The following is an 18,707-nucleotide window of genomic DNA, read 5'->3' as shown; positions in this document are numbered from 1 at the left end:
ATTTTCAGTTTGGAGAGGAAATGAAAATTGGTTTTATCTCATTTACTGAATGTCGATTGAAGTTTCTGAGAATCAGAGCTGTTACATACTTCCTGTGAGGTTGCTAGACCTCATAGTAGCATCTGATGAAGATGCTAATGTGAGCCTGTTAATTTTTAAAATCCAGATTAAATGCATTTAGCTGGCTGTCAAAATTCCTATGAAGGAAAAAGATCCATTTTCAAACTTTTGTTTCAAGTGGCATAAAATTAGCTCAATAGCCAGTTGTTATTTAGTTACAAGCAGATGCATACATTTAAATGAATTCTGCAGTTTCACTCTCTTCCCAAAGGTGATAATGTGTTTTCCTCTACTTGTGAAATTGTTGTAATTTCACAGTCTTACTTAGATTTAATTGTGTTTATTAAGATTTGAGACAAATGATTCCAATTTTATTTTGTAGGATGCTGGCTTTGTTCTTTGTCTTTTAACTCCACTTGACAGTTGTTGGGAACATGGAATATGTATGAAACGGTTAAAAAAAAAAAGTAGTATGTTGTTAAATTCAACAGTTGAACCCAAAGAACTCAATATGGCAAATAAGTCTTTCTTAGAAGTATGTTAGTTCATTTGACATGTTATAAAATAGTCATGTATTTCTCAATGTAATTACTAATCCAAAAAATACCTTTGTAAATATAGTTTATAATGTTCTGTGAGAATTTAGATCACTTTTTTATTCTCTATGTAGACTATAATATCATCAGGTTATAAAAACTCAGGCTATAAAAGTGACAGAATGCTATAGGCTGACGACAGAGCAAACCACATCATGAATATTGAGGGACTCTGTTATAAATGCACTTGGTGACATTTATTATTAAAATATTTACTTGTCAGTGTAGAAACTAAAGGCATGGGTATATTGCTTCGAGTTATGGTAAAAATAGAACAGAGCACAAGCCATGTACTGCTTGGTAGAGGAACTGCACTGCATGTCTGAAGGTTGTGTGTTTCTGTGTGATGAAGAGCAAGGTAAAAAGGAAAACAAAAATTACCTATTTGATGTGTTTGATCTCAATATTTTCTCTGTTCCTCTGTCAATCCTGTGATGAAGAGATTAAAGAGAAGCAACAAAGTAAAAGCAGAATAGGAATAAACAAGTCAAGTGGGACTCCGTCTGGGAGTCAGGGAACGCTAGCTACGGGAGGAAAAGGAATCAACATTTAACCTTTCATTGTGTACTAGGCTCTGTGCTAAGCTAAGCATTTAGGCATGTCAGGGATGTCATCAAGGGCAGTAATATTCTACCTCCACCCACCACCCCACTCACTCCCAAAACACACCTGTGCATGCACACACACAGCTTTACCTTGTTTGAGTATAAAAATAGGTCTGAGTCCTTGAAGAGATATTGATGATGTGAAATTGTGAAGAGCACATGGCTCTTTTGATCATGTCTGTTATTCCAGGTCATGGATATTGTAAATTACCCAAAGCTCTTTTATTTCCTTTTGATCTTAGAGGTAGTTGTTGTTGTTTTGTTGTTGATTTTTATAATACTTTGACCTTTACAAGTTAAATATGAATAAAGATTGAACTGTGTTTTTAAAATAAATCTTATGCATGATATATTTTCTAGGCAAATTCTAGTTTCAGATGTTCCTTCCTGATACCCACTGGGGAAGGAGTAGTCAGGGGATAAATGTGGTTACCAAACTAAGCCTAGTCTTTAATTGGGAACATATCATCATTAGCAGTTGAGATGTAGTTATTAAAAAAAAAAAAGTGCACACCACATTAGTGGGTCTATTTCCATGTGTTTTCCTCAGTTCATTTTAGAAGGTAGGTATTTGCCTGAGAAATACACTCCAGTTTGACCTCTCAAAAACAGGTGCAAAACACATGAGATCATTGCGTTATTGTGTGCATGTGTGCTAATTCGCTTCAGTTGTGTACAACTCTTTGAGACCCTATGGACTGTAGCCCACCAGTCTCTACTGTCCATGGAATTCCCCAGGCAAGAATACTGGAGTGGGTTGCCATGCCCTCCTCCAGGAGATCTTCTTCTCAACCCAGGGATCGAACCTGTGGCTCCTTCACTGCAGGCGGATTCTTTACTGCCCAGCCATGAGGGGAAGTCCTCGCCTTAGTATTACCGGCAATTAAAGAGAAAATCTTTTCCTGTTAGGCCAAACATGGAAAGCTGGTAAATATTTACATGAATTTGTAAAATAAAAGCTGAGTGCTTCAGTTTTGAGCTTAATGGCAGTTCAGGCTGTTCTTCCACTCCCCTGGAGATTTATTCACATTTGTTTTTAAGCTACTTCTTGGGACACATTGAGAAGCTTCACACCAGACAAATCAAAATTGCCTATTAGAAGAAATCAGACAAGGGCATGTCTAGGGCCACACTGCTAACACTGCCATCTCTCCATCCACATCCACCTTAGTTCAAACTTCCACTCCTTCAGAAACCAAATCAGCAGATTTTCCCTTTCAAAAATGAGCATAAAAAGGAAAAAGACACATGATCTCCATTTCTAGAACAGAAGCAATTTCCCCTGGTGTTGACTAGAAAATAAGGAATGTCTGCCACATAATAACAAAACAGAGACAACAATAATAATGGTGAGAATACATTAAGCGTCATATGGGTTTATACTGGTCATTTATACTCGTTCATTAATAAACAATTTTAGTGTTCTAAAAGCACATGAAAAATCTAGCTACCTTTCATTGCTATATTAGGTATCATTTTATTTTTTGCTTCATTTCACTCATTTTAACAAATATATGTTGGGTGCCTATTATGCCTAACTCACTTTTCTAGGCTATGGAGTACAGCAAACAGCAAAACTGACAAAAATCATTGTCTTCTCTGAGCTTACAATCTAGCAAAGTTTTCCTAGGGAGTTTTACAGGGAGGTGGGCAATAAATAAGACAAATACAAAAAGACATAGCATTGAGGGGTGACAAATGCTATGAAGAAAAATGAAGGGAGTGTGCGAGGTGTGGGAGTGGATTTCAATTTAGATAGTATGGCCGGTGAAAGCCTGCCATTTCAATAAAGATGTGAAGGATCGAGGAAAAAGACATGCAGGTATCTGGTGGAAGACTGTCTCCAGGAGAGAGAAGAGCAAGCGTAAAGACACAGAGAGGGTTAAAGAAGAGGGCAGAGCAGGAGAGAATCCTGAGAACAAGGGAGAGATGAGAGGTCAGAACCTTCACTGGGAGCCCGTTACCATGCAGGGCATTGGAAGGACTTGGGCTTCATTCCAGGCGAGGTGGAAAGGTTCTGATCAGAGGAGAGATGCAATGCACCTTATGTTTGAGCAAGGTCATGCTGGCTGCCATGCTGAAAATGGATGGAAAGGGAGCATGTGTGCAGACAAGGAGTCGGGTGAGGAAGCCTTGCAGTAACCCATAGGAGAGGTTATGATATCTGGGTCCAAAGAGGTGACAGTGAAGGTGGTGAGAAGTGGTCAAGCTCTGGGTGTATTTTAACATTTATTGACAGATTGGATGTGTGTGAGGTGCATGAGAGATAATGAGAAAGGGAAGGGAAGAGAGATTAAGGATCACTCAGTCTTCATGTTCAGCTCAGTTCAGTTCAGTCACTCAGTCGTGTCTGACTCTTTGTGACCCCATGAATTGCAGCACGCTGGGCCTCCCTGTCCATCACCAACTCCCGGAGTTTACTCAAACTCATGTCCTCATGTTAGGTTAGGCAATTGACCACATAAAGCTGCGGTTCAGGAAGAAGCTCTGGGTTGGAGATTTAAGTGTGAGATTTACCAGCATACTCTTATATCTTTGCTATGAGACCAATCTAATCACCATGCAAACTTAGGGGTAGCCTTTTTAACGTTTTTAGAGATGAGGAAAAGGAAGCTGAATGGAAGTGCTGGGGTATTGAGGATAAACCTGAGAAAAAGTGGTATCCTGGAAGGCAAGTGAAGAAAGTCATTTAAAAAGGAAGCAATAATCCACTGTGTCCTAAAATCAAACCAGAGACATGGCTTTGAATTTAGCACTGTAGAGATTGTTTTTGATCTTGATAAGAGTGGTTTCAGCAGAAGAGAGGGGTGAGAGCTTGGCTGGAGTGGCCTCAGGAAAAGAATGGGAGGGTGGAGATTGGAGACTGCTCTGTGGACAACTTTCAAATTCTGCTTTAGATAGAAAGTGAGGAATAGGGTGGTATCTGTAGCGGTGAGGCCTGAAAAGGCTCTTTTGTTTTTTTGATGGGAAAGTTAATAGCATATTTGTAGACTGACCTTCTTGTGTGTATCTGGGGATTAGATGCCTAAATGCTGAGAGAAATCTGCAGGGATGGGAGTTTTGATTGGAAGTCAAGTCTGTTTGAACATATCATTCTGGACCATGGGGTGTTAGGGAAATGTCAGTGCTGGACTGGATGACATGAAAATACTGGCATCGCAGAAGGAGAGCAGACGGGGCCCCAGAAGATGGACCGAGCAGCCAAAGAGGAAGGCCTCCAAATCAAATACTGCCTACTTGCATTCTGCATAAAGTGTAGATTACTGCAGTCTCTATGGTATTGGTGGAAAAATCTTCCACATGCCACAGAAATTTAGTCTAAATGGAATCTTTACAGAATTGTTTTTAATAAAAATATAAATCACCTTTTAATGTTCAAGTCATCTCTGTGGGAAAAGTCATTTTGAATAGGTTCAATGGTGGAGGAAGGCCTTTTTCATGAACTGCATAATTTGAAGGTCAGTCTGCCTTCTGTTGAGGACTAGAACAGTGGTGTACATTAATTAACGTATCTCTGTAACACTGTGACCAGGAACTGGGTCACCAGTCATGTAGGTGTTCTGATGAATCAAGCAATCCAGCTAAAAAGACCTACAACATAGAGTTTAAATTGATTATCAGTGTGGAAGCAAGTCTAAAATGGGGTGTATTGTAGCTGTTGAGATGAAGACTGGATGGAGGGTCTCTTATCAGCCAGCACCTGTGGTGCCAGTGGCTTTGTCTGGATGCCACAGATTCAGGAACTGATTCTCTTCTTTCCAGGAGGAGAGACTTTATTTCACCCATTCATACAGACATCCAGAGGAGGTTTTGCACAGATAATTCCTGTCAATCATGGGATTGGGAGACAGATTAAGCAATTAATTAATCAGAGAGTTGATGAGAGTTGGGGAGCCTCCAGGTCTCACTGTTATCATCTTTGAGAAAGCCATGTGTTGCCTGTATCTCTAAAGGGTCGAATACACATTCTTCAGGGCGTAGCGTCATCCTGGACAAGCCGCAGATGTTTCATAAGGCAGCCTCTCTTCTTACAGCTTTCATTTCAGAAAATGCTTACAGTGTGGTCTGAATCGGTGGAATGGCCCCTAGTACAAATTACTGTTTGTCACTTTGGGAAACAAAATCTCTTCTCTACCCTGTGGTCCCACTAGGCAAACAGGTATAGAATTGTTACTATGTATGCTGTGACCTAGTGTGGATATAATAATAATATGGAAAACAGTGAAGAAGCTTAAGGAGAGATGGTTATGTAATGTAAGAGACATAGATAATGATTTATTTATGAGTTACCGATTTGAAGCTTTTGGATTACACTACTGATTGGTATTCTGTGTCTCTTTTCCCCATCACTTCAGGTGCATAGGATACACTAAGACTCAAGGGTATAGGAAGAAGAAAAACTTACCAAAACTGTTTGTAGTACAAACAGTAAAATTAGTACAATTCAGTAAAATAAGCCACTTTGCCTTGTTGATTAATATATTAAAATGAATATTACAAGTATGTGATAGAATTCACCAACATGCAAAACTTGAAATCAGGTCACCAAAATAGTGATGAAAATAGCACTTCTATCACAGTTTGAAAGTTGGTTTTATTTTTCTTTTCAGGATTTAAAGTGTTAAACTCTTCATTTTGGCCAGATGATTAGAAAGATATAGTTCTCCTGATTATTTTTATACTAGAATAATCTTTCATTATTAATCCATTTAAGTCTTATCTCAAATCGGTTCATCAGTGCTACCAATTAAAAATAGAAAATGTATGTGCTCAATTTCAAGAATTAAAAATAATGCCTTGGGAGTAGCATTTTTTTCCTGTGGTGAGAGGATTGTTGGGTTTTCCAATTAAAGAAGTCTCCATACTGGAAATGAGTAGTCAATTATGAAAATTATTTTTGAATAGCCAATTTGCATATCCCTAATTGTATTCATTTCTTTTGAAAGACTGAACTTGAATTTATGATGTTTTGATTGGTTAACCCTGCACTGGTGTTATTAATACTATTGCCAACAAGGTTCCCTTATGAATGGGGCTTTGAATGCCTTACCTGAAAAATGTTTGAATGATAAGCAGGTTTGTTTTATTTAATGAATGAAAATATCTAAAGATTTACTAGCAGTTTTCTAGATTTGCATTTTGTAGACTGCATTTTATTGGATTGACGGTAACTTCCCTGAGCCACCTACTGCACTCCCGTTTGGACTTTCCCACTTGTCCATTGAGAGACAGTGGAAGTTTCTACCATGCTGCTGTTTGCTGGCCAAAAATGTAAATTCAGTCGGGGCTGTCTTTGCCATTTATCCAGCAATGTTTGCACAATTACTTGATTGTTGAATGTTGCCCATATTGTAAAACAAATGACTTGGAGATTGACAATTATTGGTTTTTATAGTAATGATGAGACACCTAGTTCTTATATGAAATAAATTTGAGATGAAGATCGGGATAATTAAAGTCCTGATGTTTAGTTTCATTGGACTTAAGCCAGTCAACATGGAGTTAGTCATGAAGGAAAAGACCAAAATTACAGGCATGAATACAAATGGGAAAACTACGTGTACAAGATAAGCACAGACTGTGTATAATATACACATGTATGTATGACTCTGCTTATTATGGTTGTGTCTAAAAGGACAGTTAACAGTTTTACCGTGTCTTTAGCTCTTTGACATTGGAATGTTCTCTTCTACCATGTAAGTCTGTTGTTCACATTCTGCATATTCAGCTTTCATGTTTGACAATATTCTTAAAAGAAAGAGATGCTAGTGTCATGTTAGGCACATTAGAAAAAAAAGTGAGGGGAGGAGTGGGCCATTTCATTCCTTCCCGAAGTTTAACCATAACTGGATCTCTATTCCAGGAATATACAAACAAACAATTATTTCCTGACCGTGACCCCTTCAGACATGATATTGAATTAAGAGTTGTGATATAGTAACATTAAAGTTTTCAGTTTTAAGAGGTCTTTAAAAAAAAAAAAGGAAATAAAGATCACAACCAGCTAGATAGTGTCCATGTGATATGCGTGTCCTACAAAGTAATTAGTGTTACTGGATTTGTTTGTAGCTGATTGCTGTGTTTGACGAGCAAGAACCACTCCACAAGATTGAGAGCCCCAGTGGAAACCCCGCAAGCCGGCAGAGCCCAGATGCTTTTGAGACGGAAGTGGCTGCCCAACTGGCTGCATTCAAGCCAGTCGGTGGGGAAATTGAAGTAACCCCTTCTGCTCTGAAATTAGGTAGGTGTATTTTTTAAGTCATCTGCTTTTCATCTGGTTGAAATACATCATCTTGCTGTCTGTGAGTTGCTTCCACTTTATGATTGACCCTGTTAATGTTTGCCTTTAAATGTGGACTGTCTTTCTCTAAATTATGTTTTACATAGATCTTTGCAGCTGCTGGTGCTCAGGCAATGGATGCAGTTTCTTCTTGAATTGCAGGTGAATCTGAATTGCATATCCTTGAACTGACAGAGGAGGAGTTAGACTGTAAATGAGGAGCTTCCTCTGTAGCATATGTGTGCTATGTGTACTGAGTCACTCAGTCATGTCCGACTCTTTGTGACCCCATGGACTGTAGCCCCTCAAGCTCCTTGTCCAAGGGATTCTCTAGGCATGAATACTGGAGTGGGTTGCCATTGCCCTCCTCCAGGGGATCTTTCCAACCCAGGGATCAAACCCAGGTCTCCTGCATTTCAGGCAGATTCTTTATCGTCTGAGCCAACAGGGAAGCCCATAGCAAGTGAGGACCACTTAAATGTTTTTAAAAGTCCCTGAAAAAAAGTCACTTGGAAAAAAAACTAAGCGTTATCAAGGATTCCAAGCTAGAGATAAAAGATCACTTTCTGTTTTAGACACTTTCTTCTCCACCAACTGTGTATCTCAAGATTTGGGGAGAAACATTTTGAAGTTAGTTTTTTATTTCTGTCCTACTGATTTATTCCAGGCAAGTGATTCTGTTCAGAATGCTCATTTGTTACATTTGTTTTGAAGGTGTTGGTATAAAGAGAAAATAAACATTCTTCTAAAATTTTAGTGAATTTCTGACTCTAAGATAAATAATGTCAATTGTGGTAATATCTCTTAAAGATAATTTTAGGTCAGTTTAAAGCATAAAGTTTTGAAAATCCACTAATATTGTGTTACTTAAAACCACTTTTTATTTGTATTGAATGTATGCATACATTTTGCGAACACTCCAAGCACCGGTTATAGGTTAATTCTAAAGCTAGAACAGAGGTTGTTTTTATGCAAAGCATATGCTTAAAATTGTAAAGACTGTGCATAGTGTAATTTTTGCCATTTGAAACAAAATATATTGTAAAGTTTATTTTATATGCCAGGATACTGAGTATCTATATATTTTGTACTGATTTTCTAGAAAGCATCTATAGTACCCCTTTTAAAATAAACCAAGTGGAAATGAATGACCTGTCATCTTCATAATTTCCCTCTATCTTTTGGAAACCAAGCTAGCAGAGCAGTTTCTGCTGGACTGCAGACATTGAAGGGCTTAGTGGCAGCTTCTTTTCATCTGGAGCAAGGTTTGTGGCTTCAGCAACCTCACAGCCCTATCGTTCATTTGCATAATGGATGCCTTTTTATCCATTATGCAAATAGTATGGGAGGAAAATTAGGCAATAAGGGAAGACGAAAGGAGAAAATTGCTCATGCTTGTTTTAATATTCTATTTATAAGCAAGCTCTGTGGTCTTCAAAAGTCTCAACCTCAGAGTACTGCCTGTGCCTGAGAATTTGTTTTTTCACCTTTCTCTTATGAGCTTTCTCAGGTTTAGAAAAAAGTTATTTTTCTTTAGCTTTTTCAGCTTCTTTTATTGAACCATCTGAGCAATACAATGTTCAATGTAGAAAGAAAAGCAAGTTGAAATTCCATATCTTTGAAAGTGGACTTTCTGCTTCTTCAATACTCATTTTGGATCAGACACAGAGAATAATATATATTCAGTGGTAATTATATTCTAGGCACAGACCTCAAGGCAATGCACCAAGTATTCTAAACCCTGTACTCCTGACAACTTATTCGAGCCTCAGGATACTCAGTTGGGTTCTATTATCTCCCTTATTTAAGAGATGAGGAAACAGGCATTGAGCAGTTATGTGATTCCTCCAAAGTCACAGAGCTGTTAGGTGGCGAACTTAGGATTTGAACCCTTGCTGGTTCCAGGTCAGCAATAATTGTGCTGTGCTGCCTTTCATATGCTATTTGTAAAATAATGTATTGATAATAAATGCCAAATCCTGAAAATGCTTAACCCCTTGGCGTCAAATCCCATTTCAATTAGTGTCTTAGATGAAGTGGTGAAATTGGCCAGCCTTTACTCCTGGGTGGTCAGTGCTGCCTTCCAGCCATTCAGTCTGAAATGGTGGAGATCGCGCCTGTTGCTCCTTCTTTTTCTCATCATCCGCACTTTCTTTAGCCTTCATGTCCAGTAGCACTGAAGCAGGCCAGAGCTTTCACATCGATCTGCAGTAGGCTCATGATACTGCAGAGGCCTCAAACTGACCTCTTTCTGTACCACACCTGCTTTCCCCAATCCCTGCCTCTCCAGAGTGGATTTCCTAAATCACAAATCTGTTTAGATAACTCCTCTGTTTAAACAACTTGCAGCAGCTTCCCACTGTGAGGAGGACCGTGTCCAAACTCGTTAGCGAGCTGATACAGATGGTTCCTTGGAATTAGATGGAGAAATCTGGACAAGGATGAATGATGAAGAAATCATCCCTTGTCTACTCTGATGGTTCTTTCAGACCCTGCACTTTACATTTCTAGAATTTTAAAAGCAAAGAAAAAAAAAAAAGATCATTGTGTTTCTCAGATAGAGAAATAAAAGACTGAAGCAAAGCCACCAGCTTTGGTATCTGCCCATTCTGTTTTCCCTTCCCTGAGGACAGGGTTGTGTGTGGTTGTGGCTTGAGCACAGAGGGATGGGGGCTCTACTTGGGAGCAGATGCAGGGTCCATGAGGAGCTCTTCTGAGAGGTGGTCTGGCTGTACTGCCAGGCCCACCCTGAGCCCTTGTTTAGAAGACGAATTGGGCAGGGGGGAGGGCTCTAGTTGGAGGAGGAGTAGCAAGTGTGTTCTAAGTATTCATCATCACAGAAGGCAAATAAAATGCCAACCCCCAGCCCATCCTCTCTGCTCCCTACTCAGCTCTCAGAGGCTTCTGGACCTGGTTCTACTTCGCATGGGACTCCTTGGCCCAGGATGGTACAGCAGACGTGGGGCTGATTCTCCTGAGTTTTTTCACTCTTGAGATCCATTCTTGACAATGGGGAATTTAACCATGATTTGTTCACATGCTTATTCTTACTTAAAGAGACACAGTTTAACAGATATTGGGAAACAATATGTTCTTCTCTTTATTGGTGATTGTTAATGCTGAAGCTGAAACTCCAATACTTTGGCCACCTCATGTGAAGAGTTGACTCATTGGAAAAGACCCTGATGCTGGGAGGGATTGGGGGCAGGAGGAGAAGGGGACGACAAAGGATGAGATGGCTGGATGGCATCTCCGACTCGATGGACGTGAGTTTGAGTAAACTCCAGGAGTTGGTGATGGACAGGGAGGCCTGGCGTGCTGCGATTCATGGGGTCGCAAAGAGTCGGACACGACTGAGCTATTGAACTGAACTGAACTGAACTTAATTACCAGTAGTGTAGGTTTTACTGATATTGAAATAAAAATGTACTCAACATTCAGTATAATTTTTATATCTTTTTTTCCAGTACAAGTTCATCATCTACAATATCCTACTAAAGATTCACAACCTTCCTCACATACAAGCAGACAGTGGTTGGTCCTATCTTTTTTTTTTTTCTTTATCTCCCAAGATGAAATAACTTATACAGAGAACATGCAGAAAGTTCGTTTTCAGGGACTCATACAGATCCAGCCCTCATTTTCCGCCCACTTTTATTACTGGCCACTCTCTCTCTCTTTTTTTTTTTTTTAATTGTGATATTCAGCCTTTTTTTTTTTCTCTTTTTTTTCATTTATTTTTATTAGTTGGAAGCTAATTACTTTACAATATTGTAGTGGTTTTTGTCATACATTGACATGAATCAGCCATGGATTTACATGTATTCCCCATCCCGATCCCCCCTCCCACCTCCCTCTCTACCTGATCCCTCTGGGTCTTCCCAGTGCACCAGGCCCGAGCACTTGTCTCATGCATCCAGCCTGGGCTGGTGATCTGTTTCACCATAGATAATATACATGTTTTGATGCTGTTCTCTCAAAACATCCCACCCTCGCCTTCTCCCACAGAGTCCAAAAGTCTGTTCTGTACATCTGTGTCTCTTTTTCTGTTTTGCATATAGGGTTATCGTTACCATCTTTCTAAATTCCATATATATGTGTTAGTATGCTGTAATGTTCTTTATCTTTCTGGCTTACTTCACTCTGTATAATGGGCTCCAGTTTCATCCACCTCATTAGAACTGATTCAAATGAATTCTTTTTAATGGCTGAGTAATATTCCATGGTGTATATGTACCACAGCTTCCTTATCCATTCGTCTGCTGATGGGCATCTAGGTTGCTTCCATGTCCTGGCTATTATAAACAGTGCTGCGATGAACATTGGGGTGCACGTGTCTCTTTCAGATCTGGTTTCCTTGGTGTGTATGCCCAGCAGTGGCATTGCTGGGTCATATGGCAGCTCTATTTCCAGGTTTTAAGGAATCTCCACACTGCTCTCCATAGTGGCTGTACTAGTTTGCATTCCCACCAACAGTGTAAGAGGGTTCCCTTTTCTCCACACCCTCTCCTGCATTTATTGCTTGTAGACTTTTGGATAGCAGCCATCCTGACTGGCATGTAATGGTACCTCATTGTGGTTTTGATTTGCATTTCTCTGATAATGAGTGGTGTTGAGCATCTTTTCATGTGTTTGTTAGCCATCTGTATGTCTTCTTTGGAGAAATGTCTGTTTAGTTCTTTGGTACTGGCCACTCTTCCACAGTCACTTTGACCTACAGCTACTAGAAGCCACTTCTTGGTGTTGCTTTTAGCCATTGTCATGTCTGACTCTTTTGCAGCCCTGTGGCCTGTAAACCACCAGGCTCCTCTGTCCATGGGGTTTCATAGGCAGGAACACTGGAGTGGGTTGCCATTTCCTCCTCCAGGTTCTTCCCAACCCAGGGATCAAATCCGTGTCCCCTGTGTTTCCTACATTGGCAGATGGATTCTTTACCATTGAGTCACTTGGGAAACCCCAGAAATGGCTTGCCATTCACTGTTTGCTACTTTCTTTCAAACTTCTGTTTTGTAGTTAGAATTTCCTTTCATAGCTTTTACCCCTTTGCCTTTATTCAACTTGGTGAAATTGTATGCACCTTTAAACTCAATTTCAAACATGACCTTGTTTGTGAAACCTCATCCAAATCTTCAAGACAGTATGGTAAATATGTCATAAATCTGTTTCTTAATTACTCAATAAGGGATACAAAGATGAATAAATTTTCTACTGACAGAAAGGAATTCATAGTCATGCACCCTATGTAAGCTAATGGGGTACATATTAAAATTTTTAGTTTGTAAGACAAATGTTAAATCAAGTGGGCTACCACATAATTCCAACTTCATTTATCTAAATTATTTCCTACCATTTATTTTCTAATGGATTTTCTAATGTAATGCTAAATGACTTAAGTTTTGACTCAGCCCTACCTAGCAAATCTTTCTAGCACTTCAAGATTTTAATGTTTCTGAAGTTGACCAATGCATTTTACTGTGTAGACTAGGGATTGCTAACCTGAGAATCTATTTAATAAAAGGGATGGTCAAACAAACACCAGGTAGAATAGCAAAGAATCATATCCAAAGGGTCCCTTAGACTTTAGAATCATCTAGTTTAGGAATTGTCCAGGTCTTATATGCAGAACCCTATGGTACTTAACACATTTTGGAATTTCAGCAGACATTTGATTCTGGTTAATAACATTTATTGGGCACCTAAGTTCTGGATGCTATTCTAATTTATTCACATCCACTCTTTGAACACATATGATTGGTTATGCTAACAGGGCAGAGAGGGATGCAGAGGGCTGTTGAGTAGACAATAGAGAATTCTAATATCATTTAGAAGTCTTACAGCAAAGAAACCTACCTTCACTCCAAAGAATTGTTAGCACCTTTTAGAGCAACTTTTGTGAAAAGAAGGTCTTCTAATAGACAATTCTATAAAATTTCATAATAGCACTTTTCTATACAATTAGCATTATTTTACAAATGACCAAGTGAAAGCTTAGAGAGATTGGTGTGTGCTCTGATGTCAAATAACTAGTCGGTTAAAAGAGTAAATTGGAACCCATAATACATTTCTTGACTTTCAGTTCCATGACATTTTTTTAGATTAATTTTGTAGGTTTCAATTATCTGATTATTTTCATACTAAATGGAATACAATAACACCTTATGTCATTTTCAAATTGAGATAGAGTATAAATTAATAAATAGATACTGTGAATAGCTATAAATAAAAAGGCTAATAAGGAAATAAAGGCTAGAAAATTAAGATGAAGGAAACTACTTGTAAAACCTTCTGTGTCAGAAATGAATTTTCTCCTGTTTCTTCACTCCGTGTGTGTTTCTCACACATGTGCTTGCGTGTGTGTGTGTGTGTGTGTATTTGAGGGGAGGAAATTGCACTAAAGCAAATATGATAATATTTGGGACACCTGGGTAATATTTCCCCATATTGTGGATACTTTTGTACTTTTTGACATTTCATGTATTTTCATGTAGAACCATCTGCAAATAAGACAAATTATTGTTTACTTGATGTTTGGAAGAGTAAGAGTTTTCGCCTTTCAGCTACTAATCCTTATGCTGACTTTATGATCAGTGGTAACTGACCTTTTTCTGCTCCTCAAAAGACCTCATGAGGCTGTAGTCCAAGGTTGACCCAATTTTTGTCCCTTGAAAACCAATGATATGGAGTCAGTCCCAGACTACAGTATTTTATCTTTGTGTCCAGATAAGTCATTTATTGCATTTTTCCAAACCAAGAATAAACCAGGACACATTTGATATTCTATAGACGTGAATATTCTGAGCTGAGACACACGGGCTACTTCTTTATGTGTCACTACTGGAAATCCCTGGGCCATAGTTTTCTCATCTGTAAAATAGGCCTTTCTTTCTCTAATGAGCTATGACCATCCCAGAAGAGTTTCATTAATTCCAAGCTGAATTTGAACCTGACTCCATGCCCCCGTCAATTTCTATCCAATGGCCTCCGTTAATTACAATTTTTATTTGGAACTTTTGGTAACATTTCTCAGTATTCTTGACTGAAATTTGCAGTAAGCTTCCATGGGAAAATCTCTTTTGTTGTAATTATTTTAGTAATGCAATTTAAACAGTGTATCGGGATAAAATGTACTTTAAACTTTGTTGTTGCCACTCTTGTGATCTACATCACCCAGATATAAAGCAACCTGATTAAAATTTGGAGTTGCAATGAGTATTAGCTTTATTCTCCTCTTGTACGTTGAACTTTGAAGATGAGATACTTTCTATTTGAAAGTGATTCTTGCATTTCAGACTTGAAAGCTGAAAGGTGCCTCAGATGCTTTATTCTTTCCATGTGTATTTGTGCTCCAAATCCGAAATGAAAATTATGATTGTGTGTTTGTTATGATATAATTATTTTCAAAACCTTGAGTTCTCCTCTCTTTGCTTTCAGTAGTTCCCAGATAATATGTTATAGCTGTAGATTAGGTTGGAAATTGTGGCCATTTTCTATCCGATTTTGACCAATTTACTGCATGAGGGAAACATATGGGATCGTTTGTATGATTTTTTAAAGAAACCAAATCCTTTTATGGCACTGATCTTCAAGAAAAAAATAAAGAAGGAGGAAGTTTATTCCTTTAATTAGACTGCAGTGTGTAAGTAGCTGCTGTGTCCATAATGTGAGTTTAAGTGTTGGCATCTGATCCTAGACAAACATAGTCACACCACACACATAGCAAAATGAAAGCTCAGGGCTGGGCCATGCTTCTGCCAGAGCCTTTGAATTCTAACTACAAAGCACCCAAGTCTGTGAGGGTTCCTTGTTACTGGAAGCTCTCTGCTGCGGGTGATGAAACCCCAAGTTGAAATGACTAGGGAACTGAGGTTATTTGCTTGGTTGAATCCATAAGTCATCATTTGGTCATTGAGTTTCATCCTATTTGTTTCCTGTTGGGGCTGATTATTCAAAAGTTAACAGCTATAGAATAGCTTTCTTTTGTCTTCCCTGGGAGCTGGGTCTTTTTTCTCATGTAGGCTCAGATGAATGATGTTGTAATTAGCTATGGTAACCTTGCCAGACTGTCATCAATCAGTCATAGCCATGTAGTCTAGAAAGTGTGTGCATGCTTTTCTGCCATTACAGTAACTAAATCAGGGCTAAGGAGGTCACAGTGTTCTAACCCATTTCTGGCACCATTATTTTGCTGATGTTTTTGGGTTTTATTATCATTTGTTTTCAGAGTAGGTGAAAAGTTGCTGGAGAAGGAGGTGGTACTGGGAAAGTCAGGTTAAACATTGATTTTTTTTTTTTTTTTTAATTTTAGTACTCTGGAAAGGCCGGAGGTATTTGGTTAAATGAAAGAATTAAATCAGTATCTAAAGACAAGCAGCTGCTATCAAATATTAAAAGGTAATTACTACACAGGAATAATTTCTGTTGTGTTAGTGAAGTACAAATGTGAATGATAGTCGAAATATGAAGTTTTCAATATGCCTGGGATTGCATTCTGAGTAACGATGAATGGTCAACGTGAACATACTTCATAGATGAGGAATCAGTTCATATAGCATATGAGTTTTGCTTAAAGATATTCTATATTCTTAAAAAAAAAAAGGTATTCTATATTCTTATGAAAGTTTTAAGTGAGACATTATTTATTGAATTATTAAATGTTAAGCGAGGAAAAAATGTAAAAATCATTATCCTAACAGAACTACTTTTATTTTTCTATTTTCTATCCAATTCATCTTTTAATTTTATTCTTTTTTTCAACTGCTCAGTTCTCCTTTTGTCTCTTTTCTTTAATTTTGTGTGCTATGTCTAATGGCTAAATTCAGTATCTAAATTGGTAATAAGTTGGCTGTACTCTAATAAACAAAAATATTGAAGGGAATTTGCATTTAACCATTTATCCCAAAAATGTAAGACAGTACATAAAAACCAAGCTTTCCTTCTTGTTCTTTTCTGGCTGTATTTTCTACGTTGATTATATGACCTCAAAAAACAAACAAACAGAAAAACCCCATTGAGTTCACCATCTCCCCTTTGGCCTCTTGCTGATGCTGGGCCCACACTGAGACAGTCTGCAGATCCTCTCGTAAACAAACGGAATGAAAGGTCACCTTCCTACTGCTCACTTGATATTAGACCCCTGGGTTTTCAAGCCTCTTTTGCAGATTGCTTTTAATAGTAAGCCCAGTGAAACTCTGTTTGCAGAGGCCTAGTCCCTGACTAGTGAAAATATTTTCAGCTATGCTGTCATACTCACCTTGTAGTTCCCTGGACCACTGATAAAGTAATTTTTGATTTGGCCTTATAATAAAAGAAAGAAAACGTCCTCTTCCTCCTGCTTCCCAACACACAAACCCATAGTCTTTTTTTTCCTCCCTTCCCCAACCCTTGCTACAACTCCCATCTACCTTTCTCATAACCACTTCTCAACTCTCTGCTATTCAGGTGCTCTGGGACAGTCAACAGGGCCAAAAAGAATAACCCTCATTCTCTCAATAAAACTGCTGCGTTTCAGAGCCTAGTTGGGTTTCACATGTCTGTCACAGAATGCTTTCTAATTATTCATCTGTATTAAAAATTTCTGAACAGTGTGACTCAGATTTTTATAAATAGAAATCTTTGTGGCCATAAAATAGATTACATTTCTCATACATTTCTAATCACACTTAAGCAAATTATTTATAATAACCCTGCTGATTTTTCTTTTGCAATTAGAAATTCAAGAATCTTGCTAACCATTTAAAACATGGTAAAGTTTTTTTTGCACCAACAATTTTAATGTATGGTTTAGACTTTGAGACATTTTCCTCTGTGTGTGTGTGTATGTCTGTGTGTGTGCATGCGCTCACATGCACTTTTTTTTCCCTCATTCCGCCCAGATGGACAGGAGGGGGGTGGAAACCCACTAATTTAATTATTTACAGAAGATCCATCTTAAGGACAAGTCACTCAGAGTTGGACATTCTTTCATGACTGGCTCAGGGTTTTCTCATTTTCTTTATCTGATAAAGCCATATGATGAATTACAACCCAATATACACACATTTGCTTATTTCCTTGCTCTATATCCATTCTGAAATTTTACTAAGATCTTGATTTGGCCCCATGAAAGTAGGAAATACTGGAACAGCTTGATCTGCTCATTCTCACATCCCAAGGTGATAAGGAAAGGTGTCAGCCTTTGCCTAGCAATTGCCTTAAGAAAAGCTATCTCTCTTGTGTTTACCCTTTTTTTAATGTTTACTAGATAAAATAAGACAACTTCCCAGATATCACCACCACACCCTGTCAATTTATCATTGAAACCATGCATCCATCATGTGGTACTCACAAAATGGTACTCATTTTGTTTGTTCGTAAGCTTAATGAGAAAATCTTGATAGCTATCAGAAAATACAGGTGACCTTTTAAAAATATCAGAAAAGTTCTGATTGCTTTTCTTTAGAAATATAAGACTTTTCATTAAATTCCTCAAACTCCTTTACAGATGGAAGAAATTTGGGGCTTTGTATTTTTTTTTTCTGTGTGCACAATTAAAGTACAGGAAATTATGTGGTACATCTTGCTTATTTTCTTTTTGTTTATATGGAAGACTTGACTATGATTACTTAATGTATGTGTATGGAATATGCCATGATTAAGGAAAATAAGTGAGAGTAGGTTTTTGCCTTACCACAACCTATTTAAAACCATAACACTTGTATTTGATGTTTTAAGATAATATTGATTAAAGAAGCCATTATTTCAATGTCATATTTCTTGATACTGTTGATAAAAATGGTGTTTCCATATTCTTTTGCACTATTTGTTCTGAAAAATGGTGTGGATAACAGCAAGCTGAATAGCTTTGTGTCATCTGGTTCTGCATAATTGTGATGATCAATTAAACTCTCCTTATGTTTTTAAAACAAATAGACTTTCTGCCCCAGAGATCTGAAAGCATGAGGCAAAGTTCTTATTTTAGTCACAGTTCAGGAATAATGTCCTCTGACCTTGTGACTTTAGTTTGGTATTACAGTTAACTGCCCTGATGGCAGAGAGTTCAGCATTTGCACAACTGACATCTGCTCTTTTTAGATGACCGTACTTAAGAGGATAGCAATGGAAATCAGTCTGTCTGATGCTAGTGCTCTAGAAGATGGTGGTGTGCCTGTCACTGACTTCAATTAACCA

General features: G+C 38.2%; 1 protein-coding gene across 2 annotated transcripts in view; it reads left to right on the top strand.

Annotated features, from left to right (window-relative positions):
* PARD3B (par-3 family cell polarity regulator beta) overlaps window positions 1-18,707 on the top strand; it is a 1,130,274-nt gene that overhangs the window by 458,745 nt on the left and 652,822 nt on the right. For both annotated transcript variants that reach the window (XM_065930754.1, XM_065930753.1), the window contains exon 3: window positions 7,331-7,502. In XM_065930754.1, coding sequence (XP_065786826.1) covers window positions 7,331-7,502 — 172 coding nt within the window. The remainder of the gene's footprint in view (window positions 1-7,330; window positions 7,503-18,707) is intronic.

Source organism: Muntiacus reevesi, chromosome 3 (genome assembly GCF_963930625.1).
Source record: "Muntiacus reevesi chromosome 3, mMunRee1.1, whole genome shotgun sequence".
Classification (NCBI taxonomy): domain Eukaryota; kingdom Metazoa; phylum Chordata; class Mammalia; order Artiodactyla; family Cervidae; genus Muntiacus; species Muntiacus reevesi.
Note: the sequence above shows the minus strand (reverse complement) of the source record. Positions and strands in the feature narration are given on the sequence as shown.